At 44.2% G+C, this 22,164-nt stretch overlaps 1 protein-coding gene across 1 annotated transcript in view; it reads left to right on the forward strand.

Moving 5' to 3' along the window:
• C2H10orf90 (chromosome 2 C10orf90 homolog) overlaps positions 1-22,164 on the forward strand; it is a 156,633-nt gene that overhangs the window by 128,873 nt on the left and 5,596 nt on the right. Inside the window, exon 7 of the mRNA XM_069755023.1 lies at positions 16,781-16,844. Coding sequence (XP_069611124.1) covers positions 16,781-16,844 — 64 coding nt within the window. The remainder of the gene's footprint in view (positions 1-16,780; positions 16,845-22,164) is intronic.

A 22,164-nucleotide genomic window follows, 5' to 3' on the forward strand; every position in this document is an offset into this window, starting at 1 on the left:
AACATGGCGGTCGCAAAGTTGGAGGCAGAGTCTTTGTTAACAGCAAAAAGTGACTAAAAAGTATTCACCAATAATCACTGCTTGGCTGGACACTAGTGATGAGCGAGTGTACTCGTTGCTCGGGTTCTCCTGAGAACGCTCGGGTGATCTCCAAGTATTTGTTAGTGCTCGGAGATTTAGTTTTCATCGTCTCAGCTGCATGATTTATGGCTGCTGGACAGCCTGAATACATGTGGGAATTCCCTAACAAACAGGCTTTCCTTACATGTATTCAGCTTGTCTAGCAGCCGTAAATCATGCAGTTGTGGGGGCGAAAACTAAATCTCCAAGCACTAACAAATACTCGGAGACCACCTGAGCGTGCTCAGGAAAACCGGAGCAACGTGTATATTCGCTCATCACTACTGGACACCACCAGTGGTCGCTGTTCTGTATACTTGGTGGTTGCACAAGCTGCGGGGCTGAATGTGCCCTCTGCACTTGGTCTGTAGCTTGGCACTTTTTGACCTATAAACAAGTTTTTAACCATGTCAATTGTTTCTTTTCACACCTTTGAAGACTCCATTTACTCTCTTTGAATCACTGGGTAATGATCCACTCAACACCCAGCCAATCTCTCCGAACATCTCAGCAGCTCCTAGTCTTGCATGGCTGGTGCTCCTGTCTTGTCAGTCTGGACCCCTCTTAGCAGACTCTCTGGACCCTGCGTCACTGGTGGCTTCTTATTAGCCACAGATGCATAGACTATTTGGGAAAACACCCTCTGAGCCTGTCCCATATTTCACGCCCATTATTTCCTTCTATAATGTCTACAGCACTTCTCCAAAGACAGCATCATGTCGCAAAGTCGATAAAACTGCATGGTGCACGGTCACACAGGGGCTTCTCAGCAATAATTTAGATATCTCTTATATAAATTTGACTTGCAACTATTTTGCATATGATTACTCATGCTGATTATTGTCATGTCACTGCATTGTTACTGTTTTGCTCCTGGTGGTGGAAAAATATTTTGCTTCTTGCATTATGTTCTACAAATTACAATCTGTTCACACATTCCTTAATAGCTTAGTGTGTTATTAGGTTGATTTCCAAGCAAAAGGTCACTGGTCCGAATTGAGGAGCAGCCATAAAGAAGATTTCCCAAGAAAACAGAAACAGCATTATCCAGTTCATCGACAGCAGTCTCTCAACCAAGAAAATTGCCAAACTACATCATATGAGTGCCATGACAGTTGGAAGAATATTAAATTAAGTCAGTCCATCCATTGAAAAGCTAAGAGGTAGACATCCAGGCACAATATTGGAGTGGCTCATATGCTTTATAATAGTGAGATCAGAGACGTCCATGCAAGCACCGTGCAACGCACGTTACACATGTCTGGAATACTGGCCCGAAAAAAGGTGACAAAGCCTTGACTTCAATATCATTATAAGAAGCGTCGGCTCCAGTTTGCAAAAAACGTACGAAAAGTGGACAGTGCCAATGGGTCTGCAAGAAACAAGGAAAAAAGGGGCTAATGGATCGCGAAATTGAAGGAACTGTCAAGTTCGGTTGAAGAAGCCTCATGAAATGGGGTTGTTTCATTGGATCAAATCAGGATCAATGGTATTCTCAATGCTGAGCTATATGCGAGTATCCTACAAGATGAGTTACTTTGTGCACTCGAGTACTATGGATATGAAAAGGGCAACATAGTGTTCCAGCAGCACAATGACCCGAAGCATACATTGAGGTTGGCGAAGAAATGGTTTAATGACAATGAAGTAAAGGTGCTGGTGTGGCACCCCAGGAGTCCGGTTGCAACAGTGGCATTGCCTCCCTCACAGGGGGGTGATGTCATGCCTGGAAGCAAGGAGGGATTCCCTTACCAGGTAACACCAGCATTCAACATTTTTCCTACTCCAGACCAGAAGGGGGAGCTCTAACACCTGGTTTCAAGGGAGCTTCCCTATAAGTTCTGGCCCAGAGGCGGAGTTAGTCAGTTAGTCAGGAGTCTGAGAGTGAGAGGAGAGAAGTCGAGGAGAACCTGGGGAGTGGAGCTGTAACCAACCTCACCCCAGAACAGAATGCTGACAAAATAGCATCCTTGGCTGTGTGGGTACTGTACGCCCCGACAGCGGAATCTGGAGGGCAGGGAACTGCAAGCTCCCTGGCCACACCGAACACCTGCCAGAGAAAAGATAGTGCTTGTGAAAGGCTCACGCTGTCTGCCATACAGGTTAGAAGTAACACACAGGACAGGGACTTGAGCAGAGCTTAAAGCAGCAAGGACCTGAGAGAACTGCACAGTAGGCAGGCCTCCGAACCCATCTGGCTAGGTGGATCCTAACTTGCTTCCAGGCTGCCCGGACCCCATCATCACCTGTTACCCGTGCCCCAGACTGTACCTGCAACTATCAAGTAAAGGTGAAGGAAACTACAGTCCCTGTGTCCTCCAGTCATTTCCCGCACCCTCAGTCCTGCACTCCGTCTACGATCCCTTACCAACTATGCTGGTAGCCATGGGGCCCTGCTCCACCTGTGGGGAGCAGAACCATCCCAGCTGCGTCACCATCGGCCCCAGAAGTCTCCTTAAGCAGCGTTGACCACTCATTGCCGAGGCATCACGTTAAATCCCCTACAAACTTTCCTGATCATCTTTATTGGATGCCCAGGGTCACGGACCGGATCACAGCTGCCGTGACAACCCCCATAGAACCATTGGACCCACAGCCCTAGCGGGCGCTCCCCTGGATTGGCCCCCACAGTCCCCAAAAATTAACCCAATGGAACACTTGTGGGTAGCGTTGAAAAAAAAACTCAATACATACCCAAGTGTGTCGACCAGTATGGACCAACTTTGGGAACGTATGGAAAAGACCTGGGACCAGATTTTGGTCGAGACACGTTTGAATCTGATTTAACAAAATAATAAAAATAAAAATTTAGATTTTTTAGGAGCAAAACAGTAACAATGCAGTGACATGACAAGAATTTGCATAACTAATCGTAGCCTAAATAGTTGCAAGTCAAATGTCTGTATGAGATAGCCAAGATAATTGTCTATAAAATGATGGTAGCCTCATATTCGAATCTTTAGTGGAGGGTGAGATATGGAGCCTTAAGGTACCGTTACACTTAACGACTTACCAACGATCACGACCAGCGATACGATCTGGCCGTGATCGTTGGTAAGTCGTTGTGTGGTCGCTGGGGAGCTGTCACACAGACAGCTCTCTCCAGCGACCAATGATCAGGGGAAAGACTTCGGCATCGTTGAAACTGTCTTCAACGATGCCGAAGTCCCTGGGTAACCAGGGTAAATATCGGGTTACTAAGTGCAGGGCCGCGCTTAGTAACCCGATATTTACCCTGGTTACCATTGTAAAAGTAAAAAAAAAAAAAAAACAGTACATACTCACATTCCGATGTCTGTCACGTCCCCCGGCGTCAGCTTCCCGCACTGACTGTGTCAGCGCCGGCCGGCCGTGAAGCAGAGCACAGTGGTGACGTCACCGCTCTGCTTTACGGCCGGCCGGCGCTAACACAGTCAGTGCGGGAAGCTGACGCCGGGGGACGTGACAGACATCGGAATGTGAGTATGTAGTGTTTTTTTTTTTTTTACTTTTACCATGGTAACCAGGGTAAATATCGGGTTACTAAGCGCGGCCCTGCGCTTAGTAACCCGATATTTACCCTGGTTACCAGTGAACACATCGCCGGATCGGCGTCACACACACCGATTCAGCGATGACAGCGGGTGATCAGCGACCAAATAAAGGTCCTGATCATTCCCAGCGACCAACGATCTCCCAGCAGGGGCCTGATCGTTGGTCGCTGTCACGCATAACGATTTTGTTAACGATATCGTTGCTACGTCACAAAAAGCGTGACGTTGCAACGATATCGTTAACGAAATCGTTATGTGTGAAGGTACCTTTAGAATCAGACGTTCTAAACATTGATACCCTTTTGCTCCTTCAGTGTAAGCATGTTTTTTTTTTTTAAAAATCCAATTTGGCCTTTGGACTCAAGAAACCTCAAGAATTTGAAGAATTCAGTATAGATAATGCACTATCCAGCCTATAAATTTCCTCCATTGATCTCAATAAGTACGTCCTGTCTGAAGTAACAGTGTATTTCAATCCATTCTCCATGTATCTGTAGCTTCAGTTCAAAATAAGCCGTCCAGTGTATGTACATGAGGCAGATTTTACCTGTGCTTCTGAATCAATTATGAGTTCAGGAGGCGTGGGAAGAGAATATGACTCATAAGTGAAGATTTCTCTGATAAGATATATTAAACAGTTTCTTATATTCTCTTGATCTATCGATTTATGTATAGTTTGTTGAAAGGACAGAAACCATTTAAGAAGAACCTTTATTAAGTTAAAGTTGCCTATCTCCATAGACATTAATCTACACTCGTTTGGTAATTTATTGGAGTCATAACACACGTTGTAAATAATTGGGAAGGGGAGCAGTCATGCATTTTATCATCCACCTCCAGCAAATGGGTCTGCTGGATGGTTTTGTCCTTGTTAATTCACCCAAAAAAGGTTTTAATGTGCTGCATTATCCAATTATAACCGCTGCCGGCTCTAAACGAAAGAGATATCCAAAAATAGTTACACATTTTTATGGTGAAATCCAGCTGGATTTTCCACTGGGGGCAGGGTTTTACATAACATGAACAAGCAACACAATGTGAGCAAACACTGTTTTTCGGCCTTTTACAGAGAGCACCAGTCTACATGATCGAGTCCAACCGGGAGACGATTGTCTGTTTCCATCAACCCTACTTACCGCAGCTCAGAGCCATGAAAGCTGGAAATTCATCCTCATTTTCTTACATTAAATTTAGATTTCTTAAGAAAATATGAAATGACTGCGGCATATTCCTTCTGTGTAGGGGGATATTGACAATGATGTACTTCTTGGAAGCAGCATATAGAAACAATGTGAAGGTATTGCCTGGTTTTCGTACACAGATGGATTGTGACCTAGATCACCGGCTGACACCGACACTGTACTGAGTAGACATAGCAGCCAATTTATCTTGCTGGAGTTGAAGGTGCCAAATTTTTTAATCCACCCCATAGCTTTAAATGATAAAATTCTGTCTGTCTGCAGTCACGACTAGAGGGAGTTTATAACTTTAGGGAACAGATTAATCATTACTGCCCTAATCTTAGATTGCTTAACCTCTTTCTTACAGGACGTACTGGTAAAATTACCTCCCAGCTTTTACAGTTAAGAAAAAGGTACACTACTGCATTGTGGCAATCTATATTTTACACTAAGCTAATTGTCTAACCTTACCCAGCCTTTATGTCTCCATACAGAAATATTATTTTTAGTGAAGCCTATTAGCGTTCCCACACAGTACAATATCCCTTTCACGGCTCACACAGTGTCCTCACTCCCACACAATATAATGCAACCACACACAGTATGATAGCCCCACCAGAAATTGAACACCGCACTGTATGATGCACTACAGCCCCACCCCCACACAGTATAATATCCCCCAGTGTATTCCCACAACACACAGTATGATGTCCCCCAAGTACATTCCCCCCACACTCAGTATGATGTCCCCACAGTACATTACTCCATACAAATTATGGTATCTCACAGCATATTGCTTCACACACAGTACATTCCTCCACAAACAGCATGATTTCCCAAAAGTACATTCCCCCAATACTCTGTATGTCCCCACAGTACATTCCTCCCCCATACACAGTATGATGTCATCACAGTACATTCTTTCATACAAAGTATGATATCCCACATCAAATTCATCCACACACAGTATAATCCTCCACACACAGTATGATGTCCTGACACTACATTCCCCAACACACTGTATGTCTCCACACTACATTCCCCCCACACGCAGTATGATGTCCTCACAGTGCATTCCTCCACACACAGTATGATGTCCTCACAGTGCATTAACCCACAAACAGTATGATGTCCTCACAGTGCATTTCTCCACACATAGTATGATGTCCTCACAGTGCATTCCCCCACACACAGTATGATGTCCTCACAGTGCATTTCTCCACACATAGTATGATGTCCTCACAGTGCATTCCCCCACACACAGTATGATGTCCTCACAATGCATTAACCCACAAACAGTATGATGTCCTCACAGTACATTCCTCCCATGTATAATATGATATCCTGACAGAACATGCTCACTACACACAGTATGATGTTCCCACAGAACATTCCCCCACACACAGTATGATGTCTCCACACTACATTCCCCCCACACACAGTATGATGTTCCCACAGTACATTCCCCCACACACAGTATAATGTCCCCACAGTACATTCCTCCCATGTATAATATGATATCCTGACAGAATATGCTCACCACACACAGTATGATGTTCCCACAGTACATTCCCCCACACATACAGTATAATGTCCCCACAGTACATTCCTCCAATGTATAATATGATATCCTGACAGAACATGCTCACCACACACAGTATGATGTTCCCACAGTACATTCCCCCACACACAGTATAATGACCCCACAGTACATTCCTCCATGTATAATATGATATCCTGACAGAACATGCTCACCACACACAGTATGATGTTCCCACAGTATATTCCCCACACACAGTATAATGTCCCCACAGTACATTCCTCCCATGTATAATATGATATCCTGACAGAACATGCTCACCACACACAGTATGATGTTCCCACAGTACATTCCCCCACACACAGTATAATGTCCCCACAGTACATTCCTCCCATGTATAATATGATATCCTGACAGAACATGCTCACCACACACAGTATGATGTTCCCACAGTATATTCCCCACACACAGTATAATGTCCCCACAGTACATTCCTCCCATGTATAATATGATATCCTGACAGAACATGCTCACCACACACAGTATGATGTTCCCACAGTATATTCCCCACACAGTATAATGTCCCCACAGTACATTCCTCCCATGTATAATATGATATCCTGACAGAACATGCTCACCACACACAGTATGATGTTCCCACAGTACATTCCCCACACACAGTATAATGACCCCACAGTACATTCCTCCCATGTATAATATGATATCCTGACAGAACATGCTCACCACACACAGTATGATGTTCCCACAGTATATTCCCCACACACAGTATAATGTCCCCACAGTACATTCCTCCCATGTATAATATGATATCCTGACAGAACATGCTCACCACACACAGTATGATGTTCCCACAGTATATTCCCCACACAGTATAATGTCCCCACAGTACATTCCTCCCATGTATAATATGATATCCTGACAGAACATGCTCACCACACACAGTATGATGTTCCCACAGTACATTCCCCACACACAGTATAATGACCCCACAGTACATTCCTCCCATGTATAATATGATATCCTGACAGAACATGCTCACCACACACAGTATGATGTTCCCACAGTATATTCCCCACACACAGTATAATGTCCCCACAGTACATTCCTCCCATGTATAATATGATATCCTGACAGAACATGCTCACCACACACAGTATGATGTTCCCACAGTACATTCCCCCACACACAGTATAATGTCCCCACAGTGCATTCCCTCGCACACAGTATGATGTCCTCACAGTGCATTCCCTCACACACAGTATAATGTCCCCACAGTACATTCCTCCCATGTATAATATGATATATATGATGTATAATATGATATCCTGACAGAATATGCTCACCACACACAGTATGATGTTCCCACAGTACATTCCCCCACACACAGTATAATGTCCCCACAGTACATTCCTCCCATGTATAATATGATATCCTGACAGAACATGCTCACCACACACAGTATGTTCCCACAGTACATTCCCCACACACAGTATGATGTCCCCACAATATATTACCCGCACACACAGTAAGACGCCACACAGTACATTCCCCCACAGTACATTCCTCGCACGCACAATATGATATCCTGACAGTACATTCTCACCACACACAGTATGATGTCCCCACAATATATTACCCGCACACACAGTAAGGCTACGTTCACACTAGCGTTCGGCTAGTGTGCGTCGCGCTAGCGTCGGGCGACGCAGCGGCGACGCACGCGTCATGCTCCCCTATGTTTAACATGGGGGACGCATGCGTTTTTGTTTGTTGCGTTTTCCGACACGTGCGTCTTTTTTGACGCTAGCGTCGGACCAAGAAAACGCAACAAGTTGCATTTTTCTTGCGTCCGATTTTCGTCAAAAAACGACGCACGCGTCGAAAAACGCAGCGTTTTTGCGTGCGTTTGCACGCGTTTTTCGGTGCGTTGTGCGTCGCGTCGCCGACGCAGCGGCGCACAACGCTAGTGTGAACGTAGCCTAAGACGCCACACAGTACATTCCCCCACACACAGTATGATGTCCCCACAGTATATTCCTCGCACGCACAATATGATATCCTGACAGTACATTCTCACCACACACAGTATGATGTCCCCACAATACATTACCCCTACACTGCCACGAGGTGACTGTTCATAATTTGAGAAAGGAACCCTGAACCATCCCTAGGACTGGGGCCCTAGCTACTCTTGTTCACAAAGGCACCTCTAAAAGTGAGGAGATTTGGGACACCAGCCTCACTGTTTTTCTATTATTCCTGCCCCAGGAGGCCCTGGACAGAAATGGTAGTGTATGAACACATAATAAAGACAGGGATAACAGAAAGCAACAAACATACAAACACTCACCAAAGGTAGAGAGGTATATAGGGAAAGATAAGAATGTACTAACCAAATGAGAATAGGGTAATGAGGAAAGCATACACCCAAGAACAGCACGCAACAATCTGAAGTAGCAACAGCGATCTCCAATTCAGTACAACATCTCCAAGTAGCAAGGAAGCAAAGCTTTCACTGGCAAGGAAGAGAAGGTCTGGCCAGGTTTTATAGGAAGCGAAAATGACCAGATCAGAAGTAGCTGAAAGGGAGATGCCTGTTTCTGACCAGCATAGAAAGGGTCGTTAACCCCTTCTGAAGCAAAGGAAACCAAATACATTTGATATGGGACACAAACACAAGATTAATGGAAGATCTGCAATTCACAATACAAAGTTATCTTCTGACCCCAGATCTCCCAGGAGGACATGACCAATTCATGACATACACACAGAATGATGTCCCTAGAGTACATTTCCCCTACACACAGTATAATGTCCCCCCAGTACATTCCTCCTACACAAAGTATGATGTCCCCACATTATATTCCCCCCACACACAGTATGATGTCCCCACAGTACATTCCCCATACACAGTATGACGTCCCCACAGTACATTCTCACCATACCAAATGTGATATCCCAACAGTACATTCCTCTACACACAGTATGATCTCCCCACAGTATATTCCCCCCACACAGTATGATGTCCCCACAGCTCATTCTCCCCACACAGTATAATGTCCCCGTAGTAAATTCCCACTATACACAGTATGATGTCTCCACAGTATATTCCCCTACACACAGTATGATGTCCCCACAGTGCATTCCCCTACACACAGTATGATGTATGGACAGTACATTCCCCCCACCCAGTATGATGTCCCTACAGTACATTCCCCTGCACACAGTATGATGTCCCTACAGTACATTCCCCTGCACACAGTATGATGTCCCCACAGTACATTCCCCCACATCCAGTATGATGTCCCCACAGTACATTCCCCCACATCCAGTATGATGTCCCTACAGTACATTCTCCCCACACCCAGTATGATATCCCTACAGTACATTCCCCCCACACCCAGTATGATGTCCCTACAGTACATTCCCCATACACAGTATGACGTCCCCACAGTACATTCTCACCATACCAAATGTGATGTCCCAACAGTACATTCCTCTACACACAGTATGATCTCCCCACAGTATATTCCCCCCACACAGTATGATGTCCCCACAGCTCATTCTCCCCACACAGTATAATGTCCCCGTAGTAAATTCCCACTATACACAGTATGATGTCTCCACAGTATATTCCCCTACACACAGTATGATGTCCCAACAGTGCATTCCCCTACACACAGTATGATGTATGGACAGTACATTCCCCCCCCACCCAGTATGATGTCCCTACAGTACATTCCCCTGCACACAGTATGATGTCCCTACAGTACATTCCCCTGCACACAGTATGATGTCCTCACAGTACATTCCCCCACACCCAGTATGATGTCCCTACAGTACATTCTCCCCACACCCAGTATGATGTCCCTACAGTACATTCCCCTGCAGACAGTATGATGTCCCCACAGTACATTCCCCCACACCCAGTATGATGTCCCTACAGTACATTCTCCCCACACACAGTATGATGAACCTACAGTAGATTCTCTCCATACCCAGTATGATGTCTCTACAGTACATTCGTTTGGTTCTCTGCTTCACCATTATATTCAACTATATTTGTTTCTGAGACAGCAGGACAGCTCCTCAAATTCAGGACTGTCCTGCTGGATGTGGGACAGTTATGAGATATGTTGATCCAACTTATGTTGGGTTTGTGGGAGGCAGAGCCAGGGCCACAGTCATAGCTGAGTATATCTGGTTTAGCATGCCATGGCCTCCTGTCACATATAAACAATGTCCCTTTTCTTTCATACCTTCTGCTGCAACCTCTGCACCATCAGAGTCCCATCGGGGCTGCTGAAGTTCGGCTGCTGGTGTTGTTGAGCACAAAGAGACAGAGTCCAATTCAAACTGTAGACAAAGAACTTTACTTGGTTTCAATTGCAGCACATCCACATCAGTTACAGCATCAACACAGAGTACGGCATCGTTCACATCTTTTGCTTTCCCTGTGTCTTCTCTTATCCCTTCCAGGGATTCCTCGGGTCATACCAAACTGTTCGGTCCTGCAGCGTCCTCCTTGTCCAACTTAACTACTCTTAGGATTTCCCTCGTCTGTTTCGCACCAGACAGAAGGGCTTCAACGCATGTAGATAGCTGCCACATTTTCGGAGCGTCCTGTGTCTTTATCCTGGTGCAATTCTTTTACTGTAACTTTCTGGCCCACTGGAACTGGATGGCTGGGCCCTCTTCATAGAATGCTGTATCTCTGCTGCGCTGTTCCGGGCTCTTAAGCTCCCAGTTTTCACTGAACTCTAAACAGCTAGTCCTCCTATCTTATCTCACAGTGACCCCTCCTATGAGTTAGCTATACGCTAAGGTGCCCCATCTAGTGTCCCTGGGGTACTGCACTTTCACTAAACTACGGTACTACTCTTTCACTATAACAAAGTAATCCACAATGTATAGCAGCGCACATGTTCAAAGCTATTTTTTTTCCACTGTTGTATGGCCTTGTTCAGCATTGGTTGTTTACCCTTCCTAGTAATGCCTGCTATGGCCTTGTGCTAATTGGTTAATTACTGATTGTGGCCATTTGGTGCCTGATGCTAGCAGACATTTCATTTCATATATATTTAGCTCTGGCTGGGATAGCACACGTGCGGGGTCACGCGTGCAACAGATATTAAGTGCAACAGGATAAAGTGCTTGGCAGTTATACAATGGCAGTTGGACAGGGCAGTAGACAGGTAAGGTGCATAAGTTTTTCATACAAATACGCTTCTTGGTCAGTCGTACTACATTATGCATTGATCATATCAATCTGCTGATTATTTGTTTTTACTTCTGCTTTCTCACAACTCGCCCGCCCTTTAACACATTCTGTGCACTCTTTCCATATCCAACCCTCCCTTCTCCCCTCTCCCTTCTCCCATGTATAACTCTGAGGCGCTACTGACATTTCTTACCCACTCCAAACCATCCAATACCTCCATTCAGCACTCAAAACGTTCATACAAATCATCCCACTTTCTGTTTTTTCTCCTTTTACTAGTTGCAGGTGACATCTCCCCCAACCCTGGGCCTCCCTCCGCCAGCTTACATTACTCTCCTCCAGCTGCATATAGAAACCCTGCTAATCTTATTAACATTCAGTGCATGCCTTCTGCTATCGCTTTCCAATGTGTTCTCTGGAATGCACGGTCTGGGTTTAACAAAGTAACTTACATTCATGATTTTTTCATCTCTAATTCCCTTAACCTTCTTGCTATTACAGAAACCTGGATCCAGCATTCAGACACCACCGCCGCTGCTGCTCTCTCATTTGGTGGGCTGAAATTTTCACATACCGCCAGACCTGAGAACAGACAGGGTGGCGGTGTTGGTTTGCTCCTTTCATCACAATGTGCTTTCCAGGTCATCCCACCAGTTCCTCACTTACATTTCCCTCCTTTGAAGTCCAAGCCGTCAGTCTCTTTAAGCCCTTCTCCTTGCGAGTGGCAGTTGTTTATCACCCTTCAGGCTCCTCCCTCCAATTTCTAGACCACTTTGCCACATGGCTAACTCACTTTCTATCCTGTGACATCCCCACCTTCATCATGGGAGACTTTAACATCCCCATCAATCATCCCCTCTCCCAATCTGCCTCTCATCTTCTTTCTCTAATTTCTTCATTCGGCCTCTCACAGTTTACTAATTCTCCTACGCATGAGGACGGGAATACTCTGGACCTGGTTTTCTCTGCCCCGGCTCGCTGCACGACTTTACTAACTCCCCTCTCCAGCTTTCGGACCACAACCTTCTTTCCTTCTCTGTCAAGAATTGTCTCCTCACCCGGGACACCCCCACTTACCACACTTATCGGAATACACGTACCATTAATACCCAGCAGCTTATGGACAATCTCCACACATTTTTAGCCCCCATCTCCTCCCTCTCTTGTCCAGACTTGGCCCTGTCACACTTCAATAATACACCGAAGAATGCCCTAGATGAAGCAGCACTTTCTACATGCAAAGACCCGACACAGACAACAGGAGCCCTGGCACACAATGCAAACACGCTTTCTTCAGCGCTGCTCAAGGTGTGCAGAGCGGCAGTGGAGAAAATCTCTCTTAGCAGAAGACTTCATCCACTATAAGTTCATGCTCAAAACCTATAACTCTGCCCTTCATCTGGCCAAACAATCCTACTTCACCACCATCATCACCTCACTATCCAACAACCCAAAATGACTTTTTGAAACCTTAAACTCCCTCCTGAAGCCTAACGCACAGGCCCCCATCATCACCCTCATCGGTGAGGATCTGGCCACTTATTTCCTAGAAAAAAATCAACCACATCCATCAAGATATCTCAGCCCAATCTCCTCAGTGCCTGGATCCCCTTCCCTGCCGCACCTCAAGCTCACTAGACATCTTTGAGCCTGTTTCAGAAGAAGAAGTTTTCAAGCTCATCGCTTCTGCTCAGCCTACAACCTGCAACAGTGACCCCATTCCTTCACATCTCCTGCAGTCTCTCTCACCAGTGGTCACCACTCACCTGACTAAAATATTTATCCTCTCCCTTTCTTCAGGTATCTTTCCCTCCTCATTTAAACATGCCATCATAACCCCGTTACTTAAAAAGCCATCCCTGGACTAGAACTGCACTGCTAACTACAGACCTGTCTCTAACTTTCCTTCATCTCTAAACTCCAGGAACGCTTAGTCCACTCCCGTCTAATCCGCTATCTCTCGGATAACTCTCTTCTTGACCCCTTACAATCTGGTTTCCGCTCTTTACACTCCACTGAAACCGCCCTCACTAAAGTCTCTAATGACCTAATAACAGCTAAATCTAATGGTCACTACTCCATGCTGATTCTCCTGGATCTATCTGCCGCATTTGACACTGTGGATCACCAGCTCCTTCTCACTATGCTCTGCTCAAGGACACAGCCCTCTCCTGGTTCTCCTCCTACCTCTCTGACCGCTCCTTCACTGTATCGTTTGCCGGCTCCTCTTCCACTCCTCATCCCCTTACTATCGGGGTTCCGCAGGTCTCAGTCCTAGGCCCCCTCCTCTTCTCTCTATACATTGCCCCTATTGGACAAACAATCAGCAGATTTGGGTTCCAGTATCATCTCTATGCTGATGACAGCCAATTATACACTTCTTCCCCCGACATCACCCCCACTCTAATTCAAAATACCAAGGATTGTCTGTCTGCTGTCTCTAACATCATGTCCTCCCTCTATCTGAAACTAAATCTCTTCAAAACTGAACTTCTTGTGTTTCTCCCGTCTACTAACCTCACTCTACCCAACATCGAAATTACTCTGGAGGGTTCAACCATAACTCCCAAGCAGCATGCCCAGTGTCTTGGGGTCATATTCGACACCGAACTTTCCTTTACTCCCTATATCCGATCACTCACTTGCTCCTGTCACCTGCATCTTAAAAAAATCTCCAGAATCTGACCTTTTCTCACCTTTGAAACTGCTAATACTCTTACTGTCGCTCTCATTCATTCTCGTCTGGGCTACTGCAACTCTCTTCTGATCGGTCTCCCTCTTACCAAACTTTCTCCTCTCAAATCCATCTTGAATGCGGCAGCCAGGGTCATATTTCTGCCCAGCTGCTTCACCGATGCCTCATCTTGTGCCAGTCATTACACTGGCTACCCATTCACTACAGGGTCCAGTATAAACTCATCTCTCTCACCCACAAAGCTCTCCACAGTTCTTCACCGCCTTATATCTCCTCTCTCATCTCTGTCTATCACCCTACATGTGCCCTCCGTTCTACAAATGACCTAAGACTAACATCCCCCGTAATCCGAACCTCGCACATCCGTCTCCAAGACTTCTCTCGTGCTGCGCCAGCTCTCTGGAATGCACTTCCCCAGACGATCAGACTGATACCTAGCCCCGACCTACTCAAGCGCGCTTTAAAAACCCATCTCTTCAAAGAAGCCTACCACATCAACTACTCAGTAAACTAACTTTGCCCTGTTCCCTCCTTCCAAATATTATCCTGAATCTGCACCCTACAATTCATCTGTCTCCACACTATCCATGCACACGATAACTGCACTTGATACTATTGCACTTAAACACACGGGCTGATGATCGTATCATGCAGCTTTATATGAAAATCCCTATTTACTATAATTGCCAGACCTGAAATAACAAGCACTTTTCACCTATTGTGTCCCCCCATTTCCTTGTAGACTGTAAGCTTGCGAGCAGGGACCTCACTCCACTGTTTAAATTGTCTTAAATTGTATTGAATTTATTGTCTGTACATGTCCCCGCTTAATTGTAAAGTGCTACGGAATATGTTGGCGCCATATAAATAAAAATTATTATCATTATTATTATTATTAACAGTCCTTATAGCCCCTTACAGGTGCGAGTATATGGAGTTGGCCCAGTAGCTATTTTACACTGTGCTAAACAGCCAGCACTTGCCACTAATGGCAGCAAACGGCGATCGTTCTGATCACTTATTTAACCATTTAAATGCCGCTGTCAATCTCTGACAAATCAAATGGTGTAGTTGTGTTTCACAATCTTTCTGGTACCCATTGGCCCTTTTTATGAGGTTCAAGACGAACCGATTAATTGTCATGGTGCAGGAAGCTTAATGAAAACCCCCATTGCCAGTTTGGATCAGTAATTTTACATTATACTGTAATATTGTAGAATTGAGGTATGTAGTAAAAGAAAAAATGGCCCAAATGGGAAAAGTCTTTTTAAGGTGGTTATAGAGATTAATATTGGAGTAACCCGCTGATTTTGTCTAACCGGGCAACCATGTAATGTGTTTGAGGGTGTTCTAACATTTTCCATGGCAAATGTTTGGGAAAAAGATTGAGTTGTTGGATTTCAACATGCCCAATCCTTTCGCGGTCTGGAATCTGCTTATTCCCTTCTACACATGCAGGCTCACCTGAGCCAAGTGTGCATGCGTACGAAGATGTTTGGAGGAATAAAATCAGCAGAATATATGACTTTAGTCTCGGCAGGACATTGCTCTGTAGTTACAGAAAAAAAAATATGTTTGATTTATTGCTTAATTACATACAGTAGGTTGAAAAAAGACACAGATCCATCAAGTTCAACCTTCTTCGACCAGTAATACATTCTCGATCACTAGATTATTAATATCTTACAGTGCCATTTACTGTGAGAGATTGTAACTACCATTAGTACCGCTTGTGGTCGGGCATTCCACAGTCCGACTGCTCTAACTGGAAAGAACCCTTTCCTATTCAACTTTCGGAATCTCCTTTCCTCCACACGTAGGTTGTAGAGCAGGAACGGAAGGGTTAAACTAGTTTCAAGGAGAAGATCCCATAATATATTTACTGTGAAACCAGTAAGTCACTCCAAGCATAAACTTTTACAAACTGTACATAGTGTAAGTTCTCAGGCAAAGTAAGTAGCACTAAAAAACATCTTCATTTATTCTACATTTAAATAATTTATACACAGAATTGCAATTCAGAACACAAGTTGTCATCTTATCAAGTAATAATTCTTAAGTAATCAGCCCTTAAATCTTTAAGTAATTCAACTGCCTGTAAATAGAATCACTTATCATAATTACTCTCTTCTATTACATTGTAATCCCCAAAAATGAAAAACAGGTCCCACCTGTAGAGAAGGGAGAGACACATAACTCAAGTGATTAAATGGTGTGCATGTCATTATAATGAGGGTTTATGAAGTCTGTAATACTCACATATAAAACTGTACAAATCTGTTAGAATGCATTGCAATTATACTGTAGCGGAATAGTATACTGCATTGGACTCTTAGCTACCGAGTGATGCCATGATAGCAAAAGTGGACAAGTCCTTCAAAAGTCGACAAGCCCTTTAAATTAAACATAGCTTTTTTTTTGTGACCACACAGTGCAATATTATTTTCAGCACTTTTCTTTCTATTTTAGATAATTTGTTCAAACCAAAGGAAAGAACAATTTCAGAAAAGGAAATGCAGCAAAGATCCAAAAGGTATAAGACATCTTAAAGTAATATCGAACAATCGAATAATAACTGTACTCATTAGATAAATTTAATTTGCTTTATCTATTATAGCTGGATGATATCCTGGGATGAGCGCTGCGAGATTTAAAAGAGTTAAAAAACAGGATTTTGTGATATTCTCTGGGGAAATGATTATTATTATTATTATTTATTATTATTATAGCGCCATTTATTCCATGGCGCTTTACATGTGAGGAAGGGTATGCATAATAAAAACAAGTACAATAATCTTGAACAATACAAGTCACAACTGGTACAGGAGGAGGACCCTGCCCGCGAGGGCTCACAATGTACAAGGGATGGGTAAGGATACAGTAGGCAATGATTATGGTATATGTTTCTATATATGATCACTAAAGTTGAGCAAATTTTGCAAAATTCAGTTCGGATGACGATCGCCGGCGAATATTGTATTTGCAATATTCTCCGAACAAAGCCAAACGTCATTGGAGTCTATGGGACTAGAGTTGAGTGAATATGTTCGGAACCGATCATCAAAAATAAATTTGGCACGAATAGGGTTCCAAAATGGCACAAATATGGCAAATTCAGATTTGGCGATCGTTTCCGAACATATTCGCTCAACTCTAATGGTCACTCAGTAATTGTGATTAGAGTTTATCGAATATGTTTCGAAGCGATCGTCGAATCTGAATTTGCCATATTTGTGCCAAATTTATGTTTGACAATCAGTTCCGAACATATTCCCTCAACTCTAGTCCCATGACCTCCAGTGACGTTCGGCTGTGTTCGGCAAATATTGCACATGCAATATTCGTCGGTGATCGTAATCTGAACCAAATTTTGCAAAATTCCCTCAACTCTATTTGTGATATGAAGTGCAGACTTTTGAGAGCTTTGCCAGCAAGTAGTGATAATGTATTCAATTTGTTCCTAGAGAAATCGGAGTTAATAGCAAAAGTTGCCGAAAGGAAATGGTTGATACATCTGCAGCTTTCCATTATTCAGTTCAGTATTTTCATATAAAAATGGCTTCCAGGATTCGTAGAGAAAGTCCATGAGTCTTGCTTTCCCTACCCACAATGAACAATAAGTTTTCCTATATGTGTGTGTGCCGGGAGAGCTGTCAATCACTTTGAGTGGGCTGTGGAAATAGGACCTACAGATGTTCGCAGAGTGACCAGGGAAAGCAGGACTCAAAGGCTTTTTCTATGAGTGGGTGGAAGGAGCAGGAGTCACAGACATTCTCGGTGAGTGGTTGGAGAATCAGGACTCAGATGTTGTCTGAGTGGGTGGGGAAGTGGGAGTCACAGATGTTCTTTAAGTAGGCATGGGAAACAGGACTTGGACATTTTCTATGGGCAGGGGAGGGAAATTTTTTACAAGTGAGTGGGGAAGAAGGTCTCACAGGCTCTATGAGTGGGCAGGGGGAGTAGGACTCGCAGAGAGTCTTTGTGTGAGCAGGAGAAGCAGGATTCACAGATTATCTATAAGTGGGCATGGGAATCAGGACTAAGACATTCTCTATGAGAAGTGGACGGAAATCCTTTACAAGTGAGCAGGGAAATAGGTCTCAGGCTCAACCACATTCGGATCCTTCAGACGGAACCTGAAAACCCATCTCTTCAGGAAAGCCTGCAGCCCGCACTGACCCCGTTGCCTCCTCACTACCGGAGCTACCGCCTCACCAACACCGGAGCCCCTGCAACCCTCAACCTACTGTCGCCTTCCCCATAATCCTGTAGAATGTAAGCCCGCAAGGGCAGGGTCCTCGCCCCTCTGTATCAGTCTGTAATTGTTTGCTTACTGTATGTGATATCTGTAACTTGTATGTAACCCCTTCTCATGTACAGCACCATGGAATCAATGGTGCTATATAAACAAATAATAATAATAATAAATGGGTGAGCAAGGGGAGCAGGACTCTGAGTCTATGAGTGAGCGAGGGAAGCGGGATTCACAGAATTTCTCTAAGAAAACAGAGGATAGCAGAAGTTAGATATTCTCATTGAGTGGGGGAATGAAACTCTCTATGAGAGGGTGGGGTAAGTAGGACTCACAAATATTTTCTGTGAGTGGGCAGAAAAAGCAGGACTCATTCTTGAAGTGGGTAAGTATGAGTCAGATATTCTCTATGGATGGGTGGAAGCAGCAGGACTCAGACATTTTCAATCAGGGAAGCAGGATTCACAGATATTCTTAGTGGTTGGAGGAACAGCATTCAAACATTTTCTGTGAGCGGGGAAGCAGGACTCATATAGGCGTTCTCTGTGTGGGCAGGGAAGTAGGAATCACAGATGTTCTCTATCAATGGGTGGTTGAAGCAGGATTCACAAATGTTTTCTGAGTGGTCAATGAGAGCAGGACTCGCAGAAGCACTTTGTGTCGGGAAGCACGACTCGCAGATGTTCTCAATGAGTGAGTGCAAGAAGCAGGGCTCTTAGATGTTCTCTGTAAATAGAGAAGCGAGTCTCAATTTTTTTCTTTACTAAATTGACACTAATTATACCACAAATCTGTTACTGCTCATAGGCAAAGAAATCAATTTCTAATTTGCAAACAGCATCAGCTGAGCCAATATTATTAGTAGGAGGCGAGTTCCTCTGAGTAAATTTTACTCTGATGTGCTTTGATCCACAACGAGACCCATTCTTAAGCACCAAAATGCACCGTGTAAAATTTAAAACAAAAAACGTATAACCACTTCTTGAATTTACAAAATGTATGAAGCGCTGAGTCTGCTGGCGTTCATGTGACATGATTATTTCTCATGAGCTCTGCTGTCTGTCAGTGGCTGCTGACGGTTGCAGAGTTCAGTTGGATGGGACTCCGACTGATGAAACTGTGAATGTTGCAGCCCTTCAGTGGCAGCTGATAAGCTACAGTGCGTATTTGGCATAACATCACATGGGCACTGACAGACATGCAGCAAATTGACCTGGATTGGCCCATGTCTGGCAAGTGAGTATAAGTTTCTTTCATTCTTTTTTTTACTTAGGGCACTTTAGCGTACTGGACAACCCCTATAAAGCCTGAGATATGAAATGACTGTCTTAGTAAAATTGGTGTTAAAAGTATGGATTTCTCGACAGTTCCTTAATGCCAATGTTCCTATGTTCCCAGTTTTCTGCTCTTGCTGTTTAGTTGTGTAATAGGGAAACCGTGTGGTATGGACTGACCTTGTTTCGGCAGGCAGCATAGTCTGGGATAGCCAAGGAGTCGGTGCACAGGAATAGCAATATAGTTTGAAAGAATAAGCCGGTAACGTAGTCAGGATATAGCCAGAGGTCGTTACCAGGAGCAGCAGTGTTGTTTGAAAAAATAGCAGGTGGAAGGAAGCTTGACTATAGGCAAGTAGCTCAATAATCACGCAAAGAAAGGAGAACTAGGCCAAATATAAATAGGGTGTGCAATCAGGATGAGAATCAGAAACTCAGGGTGGTGAAACTCAGGGTGGAGACATCCGCAACATCATAGGTATACGTATTTGGGTTAGCATGGAACTGTCCAGTGAGCTGAACAGCTTAGAGGGAAGAGCTGCTGTCTGGTGTACAGGAGCTGCTGGGTTTGAATACTGACACCGTGAAAGGCAAATCAGAAGGACATTGCTTACTTATTAATGAGTTTCCTAAGATATAGACTCATCTGCATTGTATGTTAGTCCAGTCTCTCTGCATGTCTGTACATTATATTGATGGCAATTGTGTAATGCCTTATTTCACGTGGGGTGGCTGTTATGATCCGGTGACCTTGGAGCCGCATGGAACTTTCTCTGAGTTGGTGGAAACTGTACTGACCGCAAATCCTGAACTTATCACCGCAACTAGAAGTAGCTGTGGGGTGTGCCTAACAAATCCTAGACACCTCGACACAGCCGGAGGACAAAATACCCCTATAGATGGAAATAGGAAATCTACCTTGCCTCAGAGCAGAACCCCAAAGGATAGGCAGCCCCCAACAAATATTGACTGTGAGTAGTAGAGGAAAAGACACACGCAGGCAGGAAACAGGATTTAAAAAAAAAAGAGGCCACTCTAGTTAAAATAGGAAAGGATAGGAGAGAATACTAAGCGGTCAGTATTAAAACCCTTCCAAAAATATCCACAGCAGAAAATACAAAAAATTCCACCATCTAACTAAAGATATGGAGCGTATATCTGCAACTCCAGAGAATCCAACAAGACTGAGAAAACACTGACACAATCTAAGCTGGACAAGAGAAAACAAATGAATAGCACAGAATTATTAAGCACACAGCATGTGTGCCACAGAAACAAAAACCAGACACTTATCTTTGCTGATTTGGCAGCAAGGCAGGAGGAACCAGACAAAGATCCAAAACCTCCCAGAACCATGGACAACTGGCAAGGACTAATGAATCCTGCACACCTAAATATCCCAGTCAGAACTGCAATCAGCAGATACACCTGGTCAGGACTGCAACTCAGGGACAACTGCATTCCCACCTACAACCACCGGAGGGAACCCAAAAGCAGAATTCACAACAGGTGGCGCTGCAGGGGAATTAATCACATGCTAGATTAAGCTTTAAAAGTTTACTTCTGTAAACATGTTCCCGCACCCTGAGCTCGCAATCCTTAGTAATCAAGAATTTACCTCTCGGGAGCCTATAGGCACAGATTTTCTAGCAGGTGCTGCCTCCTCCAGGGTCGCCCATAGGCACATGCCTAGTGTGCCAACAGGTTAAAATCCAATCCTGATCCTGTTCTTCTCCTTCCAGTGTAACTATAAAGACACGGATCTCGAATGTTGGATGTGGAAATGTAGCAGACAATTGGTTCTTACATCAGTAAGAAGCTTAAACTTTCCAATTCCAACCCAATAGAGATAAAATATGTCTCTTTATCCGCAGATTCAGTAGAAGATTGAAAGAGGTTTTGTTGACCCGGGGAGAAGAATCGGTTGATTTTCTCTTTATATATTGCAGGAAGAGCAGCAATTTTTCAAATGAACAGACACATTTTACCTGAAGTGACTTTTCCGTTATGTTATCACCATGTCAAGCTAATAAGTCTGGGATAGGCTTGGGGGATCTTTCTGCTGATCATTTGTCTTCTTCTCTGATATTTTTATGACCAGCCAAACAGTGTTGTTTAAATCTTGTGCTAACCAGGGCGTACAAAGATGTTAAAAGGCTTCCTGTCTGCCTTTCCAGCGCTTTAGATCACATCCTATCATTTCTATTGACAAGGATGATTTATGGCCATGGCCTGGAAGGCAAAGAATTTGATCCTCGGTTATATCTCGGGATGGTATGGTTCATTGTCGGAACAGCAATTTACCTGAACCCTGGTGCTTTAAAAAG

This window comes from Ranitomeya imitator, chromosome 2 (assembly GCF_032444005.1).
Source record: "Ranitomeya imitator isolate aRanImi1 chromosome 2, aRanImi1.pri, whole genome shotgun sequence".
NCBI classification, from domain to species: domain Eukaryota; kingdom Metazoa; phylum Chordata; class Amphibia; order Anura; family Dendrobatidae; genus Ranitomeya; species Ranitomeya imitator.